The 23256-nt window shown below is 49.7% G+C and overlaps 1 protein-coding gene across 5 annotated transcripts in view; it reads right to left on the bottom strand.

Annotated features, from left to right (window-relative positions):
• MAPK4 (mitogen-activated protein kinase 4) overlaps positions 1-23256 on the bottom strand; it is a 173291-nt gene that overhangs the window by 50977 nt on the left and 99058 nt on the right. For 3 of the 5 annotated variants that reach the window (XM_010818866.4, XM_059880851.1, XM_024984293.2), the window contains exon 2: positions 10850-12301. In XM_010818866.4, coding sequence (XP_010817168.2) covers positions 10850-11395 — 546 coding nt within the window. In that variant the 5' untranslated portion in view covers positions 11396-12301. Of the gene's footprint in view, positions 1-10849; positions 12302-23256 lie in introns of those variants that run through there. The other 2 variants (XM_024984294.2, NM_001075920.2) reach the window with 2 other exon arrangements.

Below are 23256 nucleotides of genomic sequence, written 5' to 3'. Positions count from 1 at the left end.
TAAAGGAAATCAGTCCTGAATATTCATTGGAAGGACTGATGCTGAAGCTGCAGTACTTTGGCCACCTGATGCGAAGAGCTGACTCATTGGAAAAGACCCTGATGCTGGGAAAGATTGAAGGCAGGAGGAGAAGGGTTGGATGGCATCACTGACTCGATGGACATGAATCTGAGCCAACTCCAGGAGATGGTGAAGGACAGGGAATTGTGGCAAGCTGCAGTCCATGTGGTCGCAGAGTCGGGCACGACTGAGTGACTGAACAGCAACAACAAAATACCAACAACATGAATGGAGAGTCATTTATGGAGCAGAGATGTCACGTTCCCACTGACTCCACAAGGTATCTGTTCTGGAAGACTTTAGGAAAGGGTGTGACAAGTAGGTCAGTCAGTGAAAGGACAGTCGGAATATATGACCTTTGGAAACACTGTCATCTAAATAGCCAACAAGGCAGTATGCTCAGTGGATAAAGCATGACCTCTGAAGGCACCATGAGGTGGTTATTCTATTAGGCTTTGAAACTTTTAAACCCAACTCTGCCATTTACTAGCTGGGGGACCTGGCACAAGTTACTATCTGTGCCTCAGCGTATTCATCTGATGAATGAGATAGATACTCTTTCCTAAGGGCCCTACTATCTATTAGGGTAGAGGCATCATCATAAACATTTTAGATAAATAATCACAATGGCATGGGGTTAACTGTTATGGACAAGCAGAGGAAGGTGTGATTAACTCTCTGGAGAGCTGGGTGAAGCTTTACAGAATTGGGGCTTTTGAGTGGAGTTTGCAGGGATAATTAGGGGTGTATGTGGGAGCAGAGGGAACAGTGTGGGGGACTAGACCTGTCACCAAGTATTTTCCAGCAAATGCTGAGAAGTCAGTGATACAGCACAAGATAATTGGGTGGCAGCAAATGAAGCTACAGATAAAGTTGGTTCTCTCCCAGCTCCAAGTGTAGTGCTGATCGAGAAGCTAACCATGAATGTAAGGGTAGGCATAGCAATCTGATGCTCCCCTTGAGCCTTCTGTTTCTATACTGCTGTCTTCTCAATAGACTACCACGGTAAAGGATGAAGAAAGAAATCACAGTTCAGGAGAAAATGAAAAAGGATTTGATCCAATTTTCTAATCCTCCTTCTTCACTATAAACACAGGAATATCTGCCTATAGAATAAGTGTGTCATGTTCCTGAGACATTTATAACCTTGGAGTCCCTAAGTAGAGAGACTGGAGTCAGTACTGGAGCAATTGGGATCCTTCCCACCAAGACTGAAGGGACAGAAGATGCTATCTGGAAGGAGTTCCCTTCCTAGCACATCTCCTAGGCAAAAATGATGGAGGAACACATTATTCAACACTGATCTCCCAGACTCTCCATTTCATTACATTTAATAACAATCATTAAGCATGCTACAGGGATGTAGATATAAGTCATCAACACTTCCTCCAAGGTGCTTGTGTGCTAGCTTTAAAAGATTCACAGCCACACAGAGCCTTACATCATTAAATGTTAGGGCTGGCCATTTCTGATCATGATGGAGTAACCAGTGCTGGATTTGCCCTCCTGCTGAAATCAAGTATAAAACAAATATACACAGCAGTTTTTAGGGATTCAACAATAGAGTCCCTTGGACTGCAAGGAGATCCAACCAGTCCATCCTAAAGGAAGTTAGTCCTGAATATTCATTGGAAGGACTGATGCTGAAGCTGAAACTCCAATACTTCAACCACTTGATGGGAAGAACTGACTCACTGGAAAAGACCCTGATTCTGGGAAAGATTGAAGGTGGGAGGAGAAGGGGACGACAGAGGATGAGATGGTTGGATGGCATCACCTACTCAATGGACATGAGTTTGAGTAAACTCCGGGAGTTAGTGATGGACTAACTGGAAGCCTGGCGTGCTGCAATCCATGGGGTCGCAGAGAGTTGGACACGACTGAGTGACTGAACTGAATAGGCTATACAGGATCCCTGAAAAAAGGGAAAGAAACACATCAGGTGAGCTTCGTGTTCACCTGGCACTCTGCCTGAGTAGATTTCCAACCACCACACAGGAAGGGGGAATAAAGCAGAGTACAGTTGTCCTACCGAGTTGAGGAATTAGAGGCTGGGGTCTGCAGCTACAGAAGCACTGGAGCCCATGGGGCAGGATACTGGAGAGGAAGGAGCTTCATAGGGGACATGCTCAGGAGTTTGTAGAGGGGGGAGATCCCCCACAGATCTCTGGCCGAAGGCTGGTCTGCCCATACACAGGGTGAGATCTAGCGAAGAGTAGTTACTTTGGAACTTAGAGCAGAACGCGGATAGTAGAAGTTGCAGAAACCCTGGAAACGTAGGCGTTTCAATCTAGCCAGAGGGAGGAAACTCCTTATTCACATTCCAGACATTCAAGTGAGACAACAGCAAGGTCATACCACAGGAGTAAGGATCACATTCTGGAGTCAGGTCCACGCTAGGCCTGCCCGGTCGAAGCATGAACCCAAGCCTCAGCGGGATCAAGGATCCCATAATTCACTACGGGTGAATTAACTCCCCGTCAGAACAAAATTCAACACTTATTAAAGGAAAACAGTATAATTCAAGCTCCTTTCAGGGTAGCAACTGTAATATCCACAAACAACCAAAAATTACTAGAAATGCGGAGGAGCAGGAAAAGTGACCCAAATTCAAGGAAAACAATAGGAAACAGATGCTGAGATGTCCCAGATGTTCAAATTAGTAAAGACTTTAAAGCAGGTATTATATGTTCAAGAACGTAAAGAAAAATATGATCTCAGTGAGTGAAAAGATGGGGAAATCCCAGTATATAAGTGGAAACTATGAAAAAGAAGCAAATAGAAATTGTAGGAAAGTACAGCATCCAAAATGAAAACTTCATCCAATGAGCTTAACAGCAAATTAAAGATGGCAGAAGAAAAGGTCAAGGAAGTTGAAGACAGAACCATAGATATTATCCATTCTGAAAAAGAGGAAAAAGATTGGAGGACAAACTTTTGCGACATACCAAGCTGAGTAACACACGTATAATCAGAGCCTGGAAGGAGAAGAGAAAATGGGGACAGGAAAAAAATGATTGCTGAAAATATCCCAAATATGGTGGGGGAAAATACAGGTATCTGAGAAGTTCAATGAATTATCTAAATGGGATAAGTACAAAGAAAACCATACCTGGGCACACCACAATCAAGCTTCTGGAAGTTAAAGATCAAGAAAGAATCTTGAAAGCAGTTAAGAGAGAAAAATACATTACATATGGAGGAACAATGATCCATATGAAGACCTTCTCTTGAGAAACATTAGGGATAGGAAATAAAGCATGGACATTTTTAAGTGCTGAAAGAGAAAAATATAGATTCAGAGCTTTCTGTCCTGGGAAAACAAACTTTTTAAATGAGAGAGAAATAAAGACACTTTCTAGATAAAAGAATTTGTCCCCAGAAAGCCTGAACTACATAAAATACTAGCCACTCTCTAGCATTCCTAGCAAGAAGGCTGACTTCCTGCTTCTTGAATTCTCCTAGAGCTTTGGAGCTCACCGTAGGAGATGGCAGCTCTAATTGTGAGTAGGTGAGTGAGTAGGCGGGTGTTGACAGGAAGGAGGGAGGTGGTGATCTCTCTGCGCTATTTAATCAACCATTCACCCCCCAGTGGAGAACCAGACCCAGGTGTATGGGAAGGACGAACTTTGACATTCAGAGAAAGGCAGAAAAGGATGACAGGTACGCACTGGGACAGTTAGGCCAGCTGTCAGTAAGGAAATACCTGCAGACTGGCTGGGAAGTAGCCGCTGCTCCGAGCTCCGTTCCCTCGCTCATCACCTTGGCCTCATTCCCAGATACTCCCAGACGTCCCTACGATGGAGCAATGAAGGATCAACTTCTGGCAAGCAGGGCACCTCCAGGACTCTGCCAGTTTCCTTTCGAATTGGTTGATGCTTGGGCCATGCCAGTTATTAAAGGTTTACGATGTCACCACTGGAGCTAAGTGGGGTTGCTTCCCTGTGTGTAGGACTCTGGCAGTGGGTAGAGAAGGACCAGAGGAGGCCTAGGGACAGAATGAAGACTCTGCTCCTGGGGCCAGGGGCGGGTGCGGGGGGTGTGCAGTAGGAACCAGGGAAGCTCTGAAAGCCACCAAAATCAACTTTCCCAGGTCAGCCTGAGGTTTCAGGGACACTTGACTCTAGAACAACCTCTGTTCTAATCCCCTAGGTCATAGTTTTCCATTTTAAAATGTGATATTTCATAGCCTTTTAAATAAACCTTTTCACCTCCACTGATTGAGAATAATGTTCTTAGCAGCTTAAGAACTTCTAGCTGGGCCCCCAGCAAGTTGTCCTTCAATGAGTCCACTTTCTCATGAAACCCTGGACCTCAGGAGTGGCTGGCCCCTCCCAGTGCCTGCACTGTGGACCCCGGTCCTTTTCTGGGATGCCAGGCAAGCCCCTCCTCCCTTCCTGCGCCTACATATCTGCATCTTCAAGGTGGAGGCCATGCAAAATAAAGGCACACAGAACAACAAATGGACAGTCTCTTGATCAGCGACAAAGACTCTATTTCAGCCACAGAAATGGACATTTCTCCTCCTAGGTTCAGGTTCAAAGGAATCTGTGTGTCTGCCTAGGCAGGAGGAGGAGGGTTATCTTGGCCTAGACAGACAAGAAGCCATCAAAGGCAGGCAGAGTGGCCCAGAGGAGGAGGAGGTGTGGTAGATCAACACAATCTCACCAGCAAAAACACAGCTAATCAAAGCTCTATGCACAGCCTTTGGAAGCTGCCTGATACATTTTCCATCATGTACCTCTTCGCCTCCTTTGGGACCTTGAACCACAAGTCTTAACAAACTGCAGTAATTTGCTGAGCCCTCAATCAGTCTCGCTGAACTGTGAAAGCAATGTCTTGTCTTTAAATAACATCTAGTGAGGTAGTTTACACCAGGATAAAAACCATGTTTTCTAAAATCATTTCTTGTATCACCTTGTTGTTTTTTTGCAAGTCTGTCTGACTCTTTGCGACCCTATGGACTGTAGCCAGACAGGCTCCTCTGTCCATGGGATTTTCCAGGAAAGAATACTGGAGTGTCATACCACTTCCTTCTCTAGGGGATCTTCCTGACCCAAGGATCAAACCCATGTCTCCTGCTTGGCAGGCAGATTCTTTACCACTGAGCCACCTGGGAAGCCCCAGAATCACCTAACTCTTGTTAAAGTGAAACCTAAACAGAACCAGCACTCCTGATGGACTGTTTTTGTGCAGTTTTCCACCAAGCTCAAGGGATGGTGGACCAGGCGGTTTCCAAGTGATGTGACTAAAGCCTTAAAAGTCATCCTGCCGAAAACCATCTTCATAATTCCCCATTACAGTGCCTGATATCGCCACCATTAAGTACCCCTTTTGGTTAAGGTACCTACTTCAAACACACCTATGTTACCTGCGAGGAGTTCTTAGCCTTCTTCATTGAGCTCAAGTTTGAGAACCTCAACTGCACACATCAGCAGATACACCAGGAGGGTCCACTTTCTGGGGACTTTGGTGGTCCAGTGGTTACAAATCCACCTTGCAATGGAGGAGACATGGGTTCGATCCCTGGTTGGGGAAATAAGATCGCACGTGCCTTGGAGCAACTAAGCTCTCACTTCACAACTACTGAGCTCATAGCTCAACTAGAGAGTCGGTGCAGCACAACAAAAGACCCCACATGATGCAATGACGATTCCGCGCCCCAACCGAGACTCGACATAACCAAATAAATAGCAAGTATTCAAGAAAAAACTAAAAGGAACACTCACAAAATAAAAGTAGCTTGCTCACAGACAAGCTACTCCACATCTTCAGATCAGTGATGCTTAACAGTTCACCCGCGTGAGAATCACCTGGAGGCATGTTGAACCGCAGCTTGCTGGGCCCCCACGCTGAGTTTCTGATCCCGTAGGTCTGAGATGGGAACTGAGAACCTGCATCTCTAACAAGTGCCCAGGTAAGGCTGATGCTGCTGGTCCAGAGCCACGCTTTGAGGATGATGGTACTAGTTGATTTCTAAGGAAATCTTCATGAGATGCAGAGGCAGAGTGTGAGAGCATTCCGATCATGAATTATAAGGTAAGAAGATGGACGGTTCTGAAGTATTGGGTTGGCCAGAAAGCCCAGGTTTTTCCATAACATCCTATGGAACTGTCTGGATCTTAAGAACCTTCTGGCCAACCCAATAGGAAGGGGTAAGGACCCAAAGGCAGGCCAGCCTGGCAGAAAACTTGGACTTGCTTGAATGATCCACCAAGACACATGCTATGGGCCTCTTCCTCTTGCTTTCTTTCCTTTGCAGTTTTCTCTGCTTACCGCTTCCAGGAAAGGCAGGTCCACTGGCAGCCCCCGGCAAGGACAAAAGATGGTTCCCTCTCCCAGGCCCCTGCCTGGAGGGACATGTTCACACAGCTAATCAGGCTGTCAGTGCCCTGTTCAGCCTTCAGCACCCTCTCCTGGGGGCTCCTGACATTTCTCAGAATTTACACAGAACTTAGTGAAGTCTTAAACTACGTTTTTTCCCTCTTTTGAGCTCATCTACTCCCTAATAGGATAAATTCAAAGGGAAACATGCTCTTCCAGCTGCCTCCTCTTGACACACACAAGGAACTAATTAGCAGGCCTGCCGAGGAGGCGGGCAGAAAAGGGTTCATGACAAGAACACAGGCCGGCAGCCGCCCTCAGGAGGTGGGGCCTCCTGGCTTGCCCTTCGGCCATCACGTCAGGCTGTTCAGTGGCTCAGTCATGTCTGACTCTTTGCCACCCCGTGGACTGCAGCATGCCAGGCCCCCCTGTCCGTGGGTCCATATGTCGGTGGAGGGGAAACTGACATTGGGTGTCTGCCTGGTGTTACCACGGCATCTACTGGGCAAGCGGTTGTTAGTGATTTAGCCTTTCGCGCATCAGGAAAGCCTTTGACATCCCTGCTTTCACTGATGCTAACAAGGATCCTATGAAATAAGCAGAAGGGGAATGATGGCCCCATTTGATAGATCAGACAGTTGAGAAGGAGCTCAGAAAAAAACAGTGGACATGGTACTCTAGGCTCAGCCAATCCTTGTGTGGTCTTAAACAGATCTCTTTCCTAGACCTCAGTATTTCCATCTGTCAGATGGAAGAAATGGACCAGGTGATTGGGAGGTCTCCTTATAGATCTCTTATTCTGGGAATGACCTACACAAGGTAAAAGAATTGAGGTCACATGGTGAATGACACAGAGAAACCAGGGGTCCCCCATGCCGTGTCTGATGAGTGAGAGCCGCCAGAGTACCCCTATTGCTACCCACTGCCACATTCTACTGTCGGTGTGGGTCAACCAGGGCCTCTAGTTGCCCTCTGCCTTGCAAAACCAAAGACCCTTGGGGTGGTGTGGGAGGGGGTCACGTGCCCATAATGTTTGCTGACTGTAACTTGATGCTCCAAAGGGGTCAGATACCCATTAGAGAAGAGAAGGCCTTTTCCTCCATGAGACAGACACAATGGACACCTTCCCTGGGCCCTGCTAGACGAGGGGGGATGTGGACGGGAAGGAGACTTGCTGTCCACTCAGGACAGAGTTACAACAAGGACAAGGAGGACCAGCTGCTGCATCCATGTCCAGCTCCTCCCCCCACTTCCTACCCCGCCGTCAGATCACAAAGCCTGTCCCTGACCCTGGGCTGTAACCCACACAAAGGCACTGGCTGCAGCCCAAATGTGCATGAGCTTCTTCGGGGCAAGCGTAGGATCCTTGAAGCTTTCAGAGGGGTCAAATTTAGAGCCACTCACATGAAGGCAATCGTCCTCCAAACACACCGGGGAGACCAGGTGCCTACTTCTGACTTCCGTTGGCTGGAAGAATGCCATGCTCTCTCTCTGAGAGTCAAACTGTCTAAGCACATGGAATCAATGACCCCAAAGCTTGCCATCTGCAACATGCTGGCCCATGACAATTCTTCCGTTTGTTCACGACAGTCAACACAATCACCTGGGCCATGTCTCGGGTACAGGATTAGACTCCCTGGAGGAAACTGATATGAACGTGATACAGCCGTCAAGATCCACGGAGCTCTTAGCCTAAGAACACAGAAGACAGTGGCAGAAATACCATAAAGCAGTCAATGGTGGGTGCTAGGAGATCCAGGTTATGGGGGCGGGGAATTCAAAGGAAGCAAAGACCCAGACAGCCTCCATGGAGGAAATGGCGCATGGAAAGACCATTCATCAGGATGCTCGAAGGCCAAATTCTTGTGTCGCTTCTGCTGCAGTCAGCCAAGTAATCTTGAGAAAGCCAGTTCTCTCCATCTTAAAATGGACCATTTGCCCAAAGTGCCTCACGGCATTATGAGAATTAAATGAGAACTGATTTAAATGCAATCAGATAAAGGCACTGAATAGAAAGCTTTCGTCATCACTTGGGGAAGAGTAGGGAGGAAGCTAAAAGCAGAGAGCATACGAGGGAGGAGGCTGACGGGGGTGGGGATACCCGCCAAACCCAGGGCTGATGTCAGCTCCTACTGGGCCTGTCACTGGCTCCATGATTTTTTTTTTTTCTTTTAAACCTCCCACAGTTAATTTTATTGAAGAGAGCCCACAGAAGAGTAAGTCAGAGCATCTAAATTCCTCTGCATCAGGAAAATGAAAGTCCCGACCAGAGAGACGGTGGCTTCCCACCCCTGAGGGACAGGCGCACGGCCAGCGTTGGTGGTCAATGAACCTGAGGCTCCTCCATGGCTCCCAGTGTAGCTCCCAGGCCCCGTGTACTCAGCCAGCACTCTGAGCAGGATGGGGTGGGGGTGGGGGTGTTCCTTACTACTTTCTAAGGGGCTTTGCTTTTATGTTCCATTTTGATTCATAACCTCGATCTAGGGGGGCAGGCAGGGCACATACGATCACCCTTATCAAAGATGGGGAAATAGAGGCTCCTGGGGGTGACTGTGTCCCAGGCAGCATCCCCAGAAGGGAGCCCGGGTCTCCGTCTCCATCACAGCATCACCTCCTCACACCTCCTTAGGAATCACTGCCACAGACACTGCTTGCCCCAACAACCCCCTGCCCTCATTTTCCTGAAAGCCCCCACCATGTGCTGTTCTGCGCCTGTTCCCATAATAGCACTTCACTTGCATCGAAGAAAAGCTCCTTTTATTATTTCCAAACGTCCTGGTTTATTCCAATTCAGAAAGTGGTTTTGTGCATCCCAGAAATAACAGTATCACGGATTCTCTGGTCCTTTTTACCAAATAAGGGCAGATTTGGGTTAAAACCTTCAGTTCAATTGTTTGGAATCACTGTTCCTTTGAAGAAAAGAGAACCAGCACAGGGAATTAGGAAGACAGAAGGGCATGGGATTTTTTTTTTTTTTTTTTTACCGTGGACATTCCTTCCTACAGACTCGGCTGTCAGGTTTGACAGATGGCCTGGCTGCAGGAGTGGGGACAGAGGGCAAGCTCGTGGTTCAGGCGGCACCAGGCAACGAGAGCCAGCTGGGCTGATGCAAGGTCTGAAATCTGAGCTGGATCCCAGGATCCAGCCAGGGCGGGTGGGACAGGGAGCCCTGCCCCCCAGCCCCCTCCCCCCGCCACCCCACTGCCGCTGCGCCAGGCAGGTCAGCACCTTTTCTCAGTGTCTGTGACCTGGCTGGAGGCAGATAGGGTGGCAAGGGAGAGCAGAGGAACGGGGCCTCAGAGAGAAGGCCGGAACACGTTCAAGGTCAGAGATGCCCTCCCCACTCATTGCCCACCCCAGCCCTGTGGCTGGTAACAGGTTATGATGCACCCATCTCCTGAGGAATGCACTTATTCTCTTGGGTTGGCCAGAAACTTCATTCGGGTGTTTCTGCAAATTGGGACGAACTTTTTGGCTAATCCAGTAGTAAAAATTCATGATCCACAAGTTTTGGCAGAAGGCCGGAAGTCACAGCCACCCCACAGCTCTGTTGAGGGGTGCCTGCCTGAGATGCTCAGAGGCTCCCCTAAAGTCAGAGGAACTGGGGTAAGGAGAACAGAACTTCAGAGAACTCCTAGCTTCTGAAGGGCCCAGTGGATTAGGTAAGAAGAAGTCAGGGGCCTTGAGAACGAGTGTCAGTGTGGCCGGGGCAGCTCTGATCTCTGCAGCTGCTGGTGTGTTTAGCTGACCACCATGTGGGGTCTCAGCACCAACCGGACCCTGTGGCTTCAACATCACACTGCGGGCCCAGGGCATCACGGGACCTGGGAGAGCTGAGCCCCTAGCTGGATAAGGTATGCCGAGAATGAGTTTATCAGATTCACCGTTTGTGCCACTGTCCACAGAGAGAATGGAACACAGAGTGGGGCAACTTTGATGGAAGGAGGAGGCAAGATGAGCCAGAGAGTAAGACTCAAATCCTGGGAGGCCTCCCGGGAGTCCTGAGTAGAGGGTAGGGAGGGGAGGAGGTTAGGCGGATGGCAGGGATAAAACGGTGCCAGAGGCAAATTCACCAGCAGCACATTTTTTTTTTTGGCTGTGCTACATGGCTTACAGGATCCTAGTTCAGCCAGGGATTGAACCCAGGCTGCGGCAGTAAAAGCTTGGAATCCTAACCACTAGACCACTGGGGGAGCTCCCCAGCTACACAATTACAAAGCCACAGAGTTTAGAACTGGATCATCTAATCCAACCGCCTCCTGTAGAGCCATGAATCATTGGTCATGGCCACGTGGCAGAGGCAAGACTAAGAACCGGACCTCCCCTCTTTCTCGCACCCTCCAGCTTCCCCCTAAGTACTGAGCCCAGTCCTCTGATTCCACTGGGCTAGGAATACCCTCTCGAACACCGAGTGTTCTTGAGGATTCCAAGGACCGCCTGTCTCAGTCATTCCAGCCAGACATACCTTGTGTGAATAGTGCTGATCAACGATCCTCGCCAACCCAAAATCCCCAATCTTGAGCACGAGGTCCTCGGTGCTGATGAAGATGTTGGCGGGCTTCAGGTCCCGGTGCAGCACGTTGGCAGAGTGGATGTACTTGAGCCCCCGGAGCAGCTGGTACATGAACAGCTTGGCGTGCTCCTCGGTCAGCGTGCCCTGCTCCAGCAGGCGTGCCAGGTCGGTCTCCATGTACTCCTGGACGATGTAGGCCACGCTGAACTTGAACAGCTCGCCCTGCAGGTCGGTGCCCTGGGGCCCCAGCACCTCGTACACCTTCACGATGTTGTCGTGGTCCAGGCGCTGGATAATCTTGATCTCCCGGAGCGCGTGCTTCCTGCTGCGGGCGTCACTCAGGGTGATCTTCTTCACCGCCACCTTCCGGCGGGCCCTGCTGTCCACGGCCGACAGCACCAGCCCGTTGACGCCGAAACCCAGGGGCTGGAAGTCAACGAAGTGCCCGCCCAGGTCATAGCCATAGACGCTGGCGAGGCAGCCGCCCTTCTCGGCCATGGTTGGCTCAGTGGTCAGGCGCTGCCCGTGGGACAGAGGGGCAGTCAGGAAAGACCAAGTCCCAGCTCCCGGCTTCCCCAGCCCTCCTCATTCTGTCAAGTCCCAAGGCTGAAGGATGCCTTTTCTCCTGGTGATGTCACTGCCACCGGCTCTCTGGAGACAAGAGTGGCATCTGTCCATACCCGCTGAGCTGCAGAAGTTGGAGGCTCAGGCTGTCCCCTTAGCCTTGCCCTGGGAAGGCTGTCCACCAACTCCTATGTGCCCTGAGCCTCCCTGGAAGCTTAGAATGGCTCATGATTCTTTCAAATACAGTATTTTGGAAAGAAAACCCAGTCCCATTATCTATGTGAATGGAAAGTTTTCTCTCATGATGGACCACAAAGTAAAGATGCAGAAACTCTCCCGTTTAAATCCTTTGTTATAAGAGGTTCCTTCTGGCTCAAATGTGCAGCCGTTGCTGAGCTATGTTCCTTTCCTTTTGAAGGTCCAAAGTCTAGTGGTATCACAGCCTCTGGCAGCCTGGGAGCCTCTGGCAGCTGCCCTCCCAGTCCCAAGCAGTATGAAGGGATCCCAACAGTGGATTGAGAGGCTTGTAGGGACTTCTCTGTACCTCTGCCAGCGTTCCTTTCTACCAGCTCCTCTCAGATTCTGAAACCCAAACCAGTCTGTTGAATGTTGGTGAAGAAAGCTGGAGAAATTCAAGCACCTTTCATGAACTCTACACCAAACTGCACCTGAAGTCCCAGACCTGGGTCTCACCTGCCTGGCCTGGATCCTCCGGAGACTTCAGAGGCAGGCAGTGTCCTCTGTCACCCCCTCATCCACATCACCGTGAAGGAGATTGTGTTCTGCTGGACCCAGAGAGGCTGGCAGGAATGCAGCATCTTTCAGACCGAGTCTCCTTCCCTGTCAAAGAGACAATGTTGGGTAAATTTCCACACTTTGGCTTCCAACACCTTCCCACTTGGGTGCCTTTTGTTAACCAGCCCAAGTGTTATTTGATCTGTCCAGCCAGCTGAAACATTGCTTGCTCAGGGGATTCCAGGCTTTGCACTGCCCAAGCCACCCAGCCTGCTGTGTGCAACGCTCCCCTGGAAGAGAGAGAAGATGGATTGATTTGATAAGATCATCAGCTAGTGTGCCTTTAATGTAAATGCCTTCTCCCCGAAGGTTAACATGCACAAGCTGTGGGTGGCAGTGATCAGCTCTGACTTTTGCAAAAATCATTCATTATGCCCTCCAAACACACAGAGCAGCACTAGCAGAGAAGGGTAACAGTAAAAAAGAACTCATTGCAGACGGAAAATAAGGGATCCATAAATTTGTTTTTCTACTTGGACCCCTTTTCTTCCTTCTTTTGCAAATGTCTTTGAATATTTTGGGAGAATTTGCTAAACACAGATTTAATTATTTGTATCTCTTTCTTTCCATGTAATAGCACATGAATGCATACATACAAACTATAAGGAAATTTTATTGCCACCCTAGACAAGGAACTTTCTGCACAGCAAAACAGGACATAGGCTTCTTAGCAGGACAGTAGCATTGGCACGATGAACTGTATTCTTTCTGATAATGGGGACCTCGCTCTAAGGGGTCGAGAAGAGTCGGACACGACTGAATGACTTCACTTTCACTTTTCACTTTCATGCAACGGAGAAGGAAATGGCAACCCACTCCAGTGTTCTTGCCTGGAGAATCCCAGGGACGGGGGAGCCTAGTGGGCTGCCGTATGGGGTCACACAGAGTCGGACACGACTGAAGCAACTTAGCAGCAGCAACAGCAGCAACTCTTGAAAGCAATGAGTCAGATCATATCCTGATTGCCCCCTGGTGGTTCCTGACTCAAATTGCAGGCAAAGGACTTCACTGGGGAGGAAAAAAAAAATGGCAAAAATAGCAATTCAGATCTCTGAAGAAAAGACAATATTATAGCTTCTTAGGGAGTCACAGGTTTCCTAAGTTTGTTAAATCTACACATATACAGAGAACAAATACTGTATCCTGTGCAGAAGAGTGAATCTAGCCAGGGCTGCTGCTTCATTCTCTTCATACTGTAGGGTCCCCTATAGGGCTACGTACACATCTGAACTTTGCAGATGGTAAATGAAGCAAGACAATTGTCAACTCAATGCTCTAAAATTAAGAGGACAAATTAGAGGACACAAGTGATCTGAAATGGTAAACAATCAAATGCTCTCTGCTGCTGCTGCTGCTGCTGCTGCTAAGTCGCTTCAGTCGTGTCCAACTCTGTGCGACCCCATAGACGGCAGCCCACCAGGCTCCCCTGTCCCTGGGATTCTCCAGGCAAGAACATTGGAGTGGGTTGCCATTTCCTTCTCCAATGCAGGAAAGTGAAAAGTGAAAGTGAAGTCGCTCAGTTGTGTCCAACTCTTAGACCCCATGGACTGCAGCCTACCAGGCTCCTCTGTCCATGGGATTTTCTAGGCAAGAGTACTGGAGTGGGGTGCCATTGCCTTCTCCGAAATGCTCTCTAAAGACTTCTAATGAAAGGAATTTGCCAAGAATCTGAAACATAATAATTGCTCAACAGATATTATCTGTTGCTGCTAGTCTTAAAAATTCCCTTTACTTGCATAAGATGTACCTGCTATTCTGATGTTTCATCAACCTTCAGTAATTCTACTGTACATGTTTTTATTGGGCCCAGCCACAAAATAATCAGAATTTCAGATTGGGAAGCAACTGTAGCAAACAAGTCCAGTGGTCCTTAACTGAGGGTGGTCCTGCCTTCTTTGGCTACTCTGACAAGGAGTCACTACAGGCCTTTAATGGGCAGAGTTGGATTTGCTAACCATCCTGATGAGCATCTCCACTGAGAGACTGCAATTCTAGTCCGAGTTCCCACTTTGGAGATAAGGGCACTGGGGCTCAAAGAACACCAGCTTAGTGCTTCTAGCACAGACAGGGTCAATAAACACTTGAGGAATTGATAAACACCATTCACTTTGAAGATTCCAAGCCAGTTAGAGACAGTGCTAGACCACCCACTGAGTCAATCTGTGGCCTGTGCAGTGAAGTCCACTTGGTCACCTAATTCGGGGGAACAAAAGAACCACCTGGGGCCCCATTCCATCCCTCCTCCAATTCCTGCTGCCCAAGTCAAGGAATAGAAACTAAACTGGAACTCCTTTCACTTTCCACCCATATACTTGGCCTGGTTCCCAAGGGCAAAGCAAACAGAGGCAATTGTATATTTTGCTTTATGAGGGGAGACGCTGAAGGCTTCTTCCCTTTCTGGCTCCCACTGGGCGGTAAACAGAGACGGGAATGAGCACCTAAACAGGGAGATGACATCACCAGCAAGCTGCAGGCAGGATTTGTTCCAGATCAGCTGCAGTGCAGATAATCTGTGGATAATTAAGAGGGACTTTATTTATTTTTAAAACTCTTTCTTCTTCCTCTCACAGGCAGAGGGGCTGTCGTGTGTGTGTGTGTTTGTGTGTGAGTGGTCTGCTCAACAAACTATTGGCAGGTACCTCTTCACCTTGGGAAGGCTCTATTCCAGCTACTGCACTGTTCTCATAGCCTCTAAACACACTCTTTTAACTCCTGCCTTGCTTCTTTGCTTGCATCTTCCCTGTTCCCGAAATGTTCTGCTTCCTGCCCACTTGTTGAAACCCTGTCCATCATTCTGAATCCACTTCCTCCCTGAAGTGTCTTCAGTGACATTCCAATCTTTCCTGAACTCCTGTACATTCGTGTGTATATACTTTATTTGACATTTGCCATATACTAATCTGGGCTGTTATTTAACTTTTTATACATGTCCATCTCTCAACTTGACTTTAAGCTTCAAGTCCAGGACACAAAGCAGCACTTAGAACATAATGGATTGGAGTTACTTTCGGTCCATTTGTTACATCTACAAAGCCGCAATGGCCAACTTCCCGAGACAGTCAGCCCGCCCTCCCTTCCGTGGCTGCCCCAATGCAACGTGTTCACTGCAACAGGACTCTTCACACAAGCCTCAGCTGCTCAGACAAACCAATATTTCTGAACTTAGATGCTGCCTCTCTTAGCATTTCAACACAAACCAGGCAGCCCTCGTCTGACTATTTCTCAGTTCCCATTTGAGTTTACTGTGATTCATCCCTTCTCAAACCTATTTTCTAAGTTTTCCCATATCATTCCCCTATAATTTCTACCATAAACCCTTTGCCTTTCCCCACAGGTGGACTGATTATGAAACACTGATTACCTACAAAGTCTCAGATTAGTGGTTCTTTTCTGGCGTGGGCCCATCAGGCCTGGGGAGTCCCAGACCCCACACCTGGATGTGCCCTCCTGGGCAGAGGGTGGATGGCAGCTCTTGATGTGATGAAGCTTCTAGAGCAAAGCACAGCTGTTCCCCATTTGGAGGTGGTGGCTCAGAGCTGCTCTGAATCACAGGTGTGATTCGGAACTGGGGAGCTGGCATTCACCTTGAGAGGCGGAAAGGTCATGGTCCAATTGTGCTCAAATGACACTCAGGGAGAAGAATGCATGTAATTCTTCCAAGGGCAGCAAGACTCCCATGATTCCATGGGGAACGTTGTAATAAAACACACAAATGGAAATCTCCACCCCCGAACTCCGTTCAGAGGAGCTTCTCCTCTCCACCGATTTCTCACCAACTTTCCACCAATCTCTTATTTGAGGCCAATTAATTATCCTCTCACGCATTCAGCTTTTAACATGTAGAGGCAAACCAGAGACGAGCTGGTGTGTGCCAACTGCCCCTTTCGAGGACTCCTGGGGCTCTGGTTTACAAAGTGGCTTTGGAAAGTCTAAATTTAGACTCACCTACTCTGATCCTCCCCAACCTCACATTGGCAGCTTTCAGCAGGAACTATGGCCCCCAGCGAGGTGCTGACATTTCCCAGACACTGCTTTCTTCCCACTCCTGAGCATCTAAAATCTTACAGGAAAGCCTCCCCCAGCGGGGCTGATGTTTACCATTGAACAGGCTATCCGCTGCACAGTTCCAGGTGCTGTCATTCACATCACAGTTGAGTCTGCCTGACTCAAAGCTTGGTGATCCTCATTGCTGTAGTCTATGTGAATGAAGTGCCCTAGCAGAGACTGACAACTTTTTTTTTCTATAAAGAGTCAAGAATAAATACCTTAGGCTTTATAGCACCATCTCTGGTACAACTACTCAACCCTGTCTTTGTATCACAAGAGCAGCCACAGACAATACCTAAATGAATGGCATTGCTGCATTTCAGGAACACTTTATTTACAAAAATAGGTGGGGGGCTGGGTTTGGCCAGGGGGTAAGTTGCTGACCCCTGCTCTGGATCATGTAGGAACATCTTCTAGCTTGTTTCCAAGGAGGCACTGAAGTATGCCATAACCAGGCCCTTCCTACTCTACCTCATTGACCCTCGGAGCTGCCCTAGGCCCCAAGCCTGCCCTCCATAGGAGGTTCCCTGGGCTCCGGACTCCATCAGGCTTAGTTCAGCTCATCTGTAGGTTGCATGCCCTCAGGACCCAGCTTTCCAACAAACTACCTACCAACCCTTTGATGATTCTATGGTGCTGTTGATGGGCCTCACTCCCAAACCCACATGCATTTTCACGGAGGCTCTCTGGGGAAGTGGCGAAGACAACATGATGAAGACGGGGTACCTACACACAGGGAGGGTTCACGCTGGGCCAAGGGGCTGACATTAGTTGGTTGGGTCTCACAAGAGCCCCTTGGGATTGATGTCATTCTCCCACGAAGCCCCCAAGGGAAACAACTTTCCCAAAGCCATACAAGCAGCCAGAGGCGAATCTGGGGGTGTAAACACAAGTCTGTCTGCCGCCAAAGTCCACACTTCTCGTCCCTGAAACATATTAGCTGAGCCCAAGTAAGTGATTCCCACCAAGAACTATCTAGGCCCAGTGTGACGTCCCAGGATTAGTGAAGCACAAGTCTGGGGGAGGCACAACTTGTGGTTCTCAAAGCACAAAGCAGCCCCTTTTCAGCACGTGTTCAGCTCCAGTATGGAGATCACAGGTAATCAGCCCACTTGGTAAAAAGAAAAATGGAGAAAACATTACAATGAGATTGGGTGAAAGAAAACCAAACCAAACACAAAGCCAAACCAATAAATAAACAAAACTTCTGCTAAGTTCAAACAACCACAACCCTGCCTTCCAACCAGTACCTGACCTCTTCTCTAACTGTAAACCTCAGATGCCAGAGCCCCTGGCTGCAGGGACTGGCCATCCTAGAGGGAAGCTGAGCTGAGCATCCTCCCAGCTGGTCCCATAGCTGCCACTGGCCCCTTGCCCAGGAACTACTCCCACTTCCTCCAAAGGAACAGAGACCAAGTCTGGGTCAGCCACTGAGCGGCTGAGCCCAACTCAGGGATGACCCATGATTGGATGGGGGCTCTACAGCTTCTCAACATCAGCACAATTATGATTAAGTCATTCTTGGGGCATCCCTGAAGGCTCAGAGGGTAAAGAATCTGCCTGCAATGCAGGAGACTCAGGTTCAATCCCTGGGTCGGGAAGATCCCCTGGAGTAAGGGAATGGCAACCCACTCCCGTATTCTTGCCTGGCAGACCACAGTCGCAGAGTCAGACACGACTGAGCAACTAACATTTGCACTTTCATTCGTGGCCGCAGGCCTGGCCTGTGCACTGTAGGATCCCCGGGCTCTACCCACTAGATACCAGTAGTGCCCCCTAGTGGTTGCAACCAAAATACCTCTAATCATTGAAAACCATCACCAGTGGAGGAGGCACAAAATCATACCCAGTAGAGAACCACTGGTCCAAAGCAGCACTCTCTAGCAGAGACAGCATTGTCAGTTTCACAGTAGAGTTACTTGTTTCCCAGAGCTCAGGGGGGCTCCCAGGTGGTGCTTAGTGGTAAAGAACCTGACTGCCAATGCAGGAGACATAAGACATGTGGGTTCAACCCCTGGGCCAGGAAGATTCCTTGGAGAAGCACATGGCAACCCACTCCAGTATTCTTGCCTGGGAAATCCCATGGACAGAGGAGCCTGGCAGGCTCACAAAGACTGAAGCAACTTAGCGCAACAACATGGTACAGTATTACTGAAAATTTAGCAACCCTAGCTCTGCCCCACTAAATGCCAACAGCACCCCTGGTTCCTGTGACAACCTCACTGCCAAAATCCCAGAGGGTGATGACTTCTCCCACACCCATCCCCACCGAGGGCCATAAGTCTAAGTCAGTCGTGCTAATTCAACTCCCATTTGACAGTGGGTGGTTTAGAGGTGTCATATGATCTAGTTCTGGACAATAGCCTTATAGCAAAGATCACTGGAGGGACTTCATTGAAAAAGTTCTTTCCTTATTCCCTGTCCTTAGATGCAGTTGTAGGATGCAGTTGTGGTGTCGGTGCCACAGCAGCTATCTTGAGACCATGTGGGGACAAAGCCAGCACACTGGAGTTGGCAGACGAGCATGGGGCCTCGCAGACATCGCTGAGTAGCTAAGCTAAGACTGGAAATGCTTGCCTCCAGCTTTCCTGCCAAGTGAGACGGTCAAGTTCTATTTTTGTTTAAGGCATTTTTTACTGCCTTGTTTTTAACCTGAAATACCTGATAGAAAGTATATGGTTGGTCTAAGTGGGAAATAAAGAGATGTGGAACACATGGCTCCTGACCTTGAGGAGCTTATATTCCTACAGGGAGAGCAGGCCCACATAACAATTACAGAAACGGTGCAAAAATATTCGGGGGCCAGCTTCATGCTTCTCCTACAAGGGCAGTAGGAGTTAGGACCAGGCGCGTCAGTCAGAGAAGCCTCCTGGAGGAGGGGAAGGTCCCTACCTCCTGGCTTCAGGCCCTGTGGAATCCCCTCCCCTAAGTGTGTATGGACTTGGTGGCTCACTTTAAAAAAAAAATTATTTTTTGGCCACAACAAGGCATGTGGGATCTTTGTTCCCCAACCAGGGACTGAACCCGCATCACTCTGCAGTGTTAGCATGGAGTCTTAACCACTGGGCCAACAGGGACGCCCCCGACTCACTTCTAAGGAATATGGTGGGAGTAACGGGATGTTACTTCTGAGATCGGGATACAGGAAGACTGTGGCTTCCAGCCCAGGTGGAGCCAGAGGCTGCGTCGTGAGGCGGCCCCGAGGCGGGGCCCACGTGCGATCTTACAGTGGGATCTTCTGAGGCCCACTGGCCGTCACATGAGTGAGCTGGGAAGCGGATCTTTCCCCCAGTGAGCTTGAGGGGACTGCAGCCCTTCCCGGAGGCCATGGCCCCGCTGAAGTCTCACCCAGACCTTACACCACAGGCACCAGCTAAAAGCTGGGCCCAGATTTCTGACCCAGAGAAACTGTGTGATGTCAAGTGCTGCTTAAGTTCGTTAAATGTGGGGATGTTTATTGTAGGCAATAGGTGACTAACGGAGGGGAGGGAGCTGGAGGTCTCAATTTTTGACATGGCCAAGACGGAAAAGGGGCAGACTTGGCCTGAGACCTTGCGTCTACCGGGCAGGGGTTCCTGGGTCAGAGCTGGCTTAGATCCCATCAGATTCCAGAGCCAGACAGGACCCTGGGGAGTCAGGGTTGCTGGGGAACCTTACCTTTCTTTATTCACTGACATAACCCCATGGGTGAGTCCAATGTCTGACACACAGTAAGGATTCTATAAATAAATGCCAGTTGACATAGGGATGGATACCTGCTTGCAGTAAGATTAGGTTATGACAAAGTATAACCCATGTGGAAAGACAACTGCCCCCGAGCCCAGATTAGAAAGCTTTTTGAATCCCTCCAGGGAGGAGTGGGTAGAGGAAGCTGGTTAGGGTTAGGGCAAGCCACAGTCCATGGGGTCACAAAGAGTCAGACATGACTGAGTGACTAACACACACACACATACACAGGCGGTGAGCTGGGGATAAAGGCGGGGCTCAAGCAAGGATGCCACCCAGACCTCAGAAGAGAGGTGACACGTGGCCTCACCAAGGAAAGGGCTGCTGATCCCGAGGCAGTGATCACTGGGTTCTCTCTGGTTTTTAGCACTGAGCCTCTGTGCGTCTTGCACTAGGCAGCTGCCATGGGGCGCCCAGGAATCAAGGGGAACAACTCTTCCTGGTCTTTTGACTCTTGAAGTACCACTCCCTCGACCCAGGAGGTGAACAGGCTGGGGGGCGTTCACGGGTAGAAAGGTGTCTGAGCCCGGAAGCCCTTTCTGTTTGTGGGAACCCACGTGCAGGGGCAGCTGGCTCTCCCCAGGGTCGACACCCATGATGCCGACTCAGGCTGCAGGTCCTACGCCCCAAGCCTCTCTCACCCCCAGGACCACTCCAGCCAAGGTCTTCAGATACCCCTTCACACACCAGCCAGCAGTTCAGCCACCAACCCCAGGCCCAAAGCATTGCTTGGCCTAAAATACACGTATGTCCCAAACGGGGAGCCACTGACAGGCCTGGTCCCCAGGCCAGGCCCTAGTGAGCATCTTCCCCTGAGATGTGCAAACACCTTCACATCCCCGCGAGGCAGTGATGCCACCAGCCCTGGCTGGTTTCCCGTTTACAGCTTCCTCCAGAACATGCCAGTGGGGATGCCAAGTGTAAGAAACAGGAGGGGAACCTGTTTTATCATCATCTCCTTGAGGGGGGACGGGAGGAGAGCTCCAGAGGGGCTGGAAGGATAAAAGGAGCGGAGGGGACATCAAATTCTGGGGTTATCGCCTCCCCCAGAAGCAGACTCTGGAAGCATTCAGTTCAGTCTCTCCTCTGCCTTTTCTCTTGAAAATTACGTAACCAGCCAGGGAGAACAAAGGCTTCCCAAGCCTCCCAACAATACTGAAATAGCTCGGAGAGAAATTCCAGCGACCTCATTGGAGCTCCAAAGCCCACATCGGTGCAGAGCTGGGGGCGGGCAGTCTGGGTCCTCGAGTGGTGGGGAGTGGGTGCTGGTCGCCACGGGAACAGCATGGGGGCAGGAGCTGCACCTGCCCAGGCTCGAGGCTGTGAGTGTGACTTTCAGATCACAAGTGTGTGAGGCTATGTGTGTGTGCCAGCACTGAAATCCTTCTGATTTGACACAACTCCTCCATTTGACCTTTATCAACGCAAAGGAAAAACTTCTCATTTTTTTTTCCTAAGGAAGAAAACCTGGGATCGCAGAAGATGTTGGCCTCTTTCAAAATCTAAATCAGGACAGCTCTGACTTCAGTGGCTAAATAAGGTGAGCCCTTTGGGGCTTGCTTTGTTTGGACTGTGTTCTAAAGGGCAGAGATCCCAGCCAGGGTCTCAGCCTCTCCAAAGCAGAGCCTGCCTCTTTCATTTCTCCCACACTCACACCAGCACCCACTGCACGGTGCCCACAGGCCACTGTGCCTTCCTGAATTCCGGGACTACTCTCTCTGAGCCCAGACTTCATGAGCCATCGTGGTCCCTGGAGGAGTTCAGCGTTCAGTTCTGATTGTTCCTGCCAAACGCTGGGGCCCATACAGGGAGCCACTTCCTCCCTCCCTGTAGGGTCAGCGGATGGCAAGGATGCTGAAAGATCCCTGGTTTGTAGCTAAAGGATACAGCGTTATCTTGCCTTTAGATCAGAAATGGCAACTTGCGTCACGTGTACTACTATCAACCCACTTTTGCACCCACAGCAGATGCTGATAACCAGTGATCACCCCTCTTTCCTGACGAGCCAGGAAGATGAGAACCCTTCTCCATCAGCATTCTGAGAGGCCCTGTCGACGGCCCACAGCTGGTGCTCAGGGCAGAGCCTCTCTGCGTGGACGGGCAGGCTCTCTCTGAGCTCCTGCCCCCACTGGGATCAACCCCCACCGTGTTCCCCAGGCACGCAGTCTGACTTGCTGGTGTTTATTGAGGGCCTACTATGTGCTGGGCACCATCACACACGGTCAACAATGTTTGAGGCTCCATGGCACATGGCGGGGAAGGCATAATTATTCTCAATGTGAATAAACACGGCACCAGTGATTTGTGCAGGGCAGGCACCTGTCCCCTCCCCTCCCTTCCGTGTCGAGAGAAGTGAACTGACTTGCTCAAGATCACACACTAGATGAGGTTGACCGCACTTCCTGATCCAGGCTTGGTTGCAACCCTAGTGCATTCTGTCATCTCCTATGGGGGCTCCTGCCATGAAGCTCCCACCGCCATCCCTCTCACATTTGAGGACTCACTTTTGTTTCTTTAGTCTCCCCACTTCCTTGGAGGAGAGGCCTTGCTCCTTTAGATCACCTTGGAAACTGGCATCACTTCTAACGGTCTCAGCCTCTGCCTCATAGCTTCCTTGAGCCCACTCACCGGCCATCCACTGAATACATCATCTTCTCTCCTGCCTCTAGGCCTCCATGCATGCCATTTCCTCTCTTCCTCTGGCTAATTCTTACTTCTCCTCTGGGTCTAAGCTTAAATGCCTCTTCGTCCAGGAAGCCTTCCCTGATGCTTTGTTCCCTCTCCAGACTAGCTTATCTGTCAGGCTGTGTTCTCCCCTCTCATACTACTTTCTCCCTTTTAGTCTGAGCTTTAATCTCTTGTCTTCAGTGTTTGATTGGAAGCCTGGAGAGGCAGTGGCCCGTGTGCATCACTCTGGCCCCGATGCCTAATTCTTAACTTACTTAATAATAAATAATATTTGGGCAGAACAATCTGCCTGCAATGCAGGAGATCCTGGTTTGATTCCTGGGTCGGGAAGATCCCCCAGAGAAGGGATAGGCTACCCACTCCAGTATTCTTGGGTTTCTCTGGGGTTCAGATGGTCAAGAATCCTCCTGCAATGCAGGAGCACCTGGGTTTGATCCCTGGGTTCGGAAGATCCCCTGGAAGAGGGCATGGCAACCTTCTCCAGTATTCCTGCCTGGAGAATTCCCATGGACAGAGGAACCAGGCAGGCTACAGTTCAT

This window comes from Bos taurus, chromosome 24 (genome assembly GCF_002263795.3).
Source record: "Bos taurus isolate L1 Dominette 01449 registration number 42190680 breed Hereford chromosome 24, ARS-UCD2.0, whole genome shotgun sequence".
NCBI lineage: Eukaryota > Metazoa > Chordata > Mammalia > Artiodactyla > Bovidae > Bos > Bos taurus.
The sequence above is the reverse complement of the archived record's forward strand: the minus strand, read 5'-3'. Positions and strand labels throughout refer to the sequence as shown.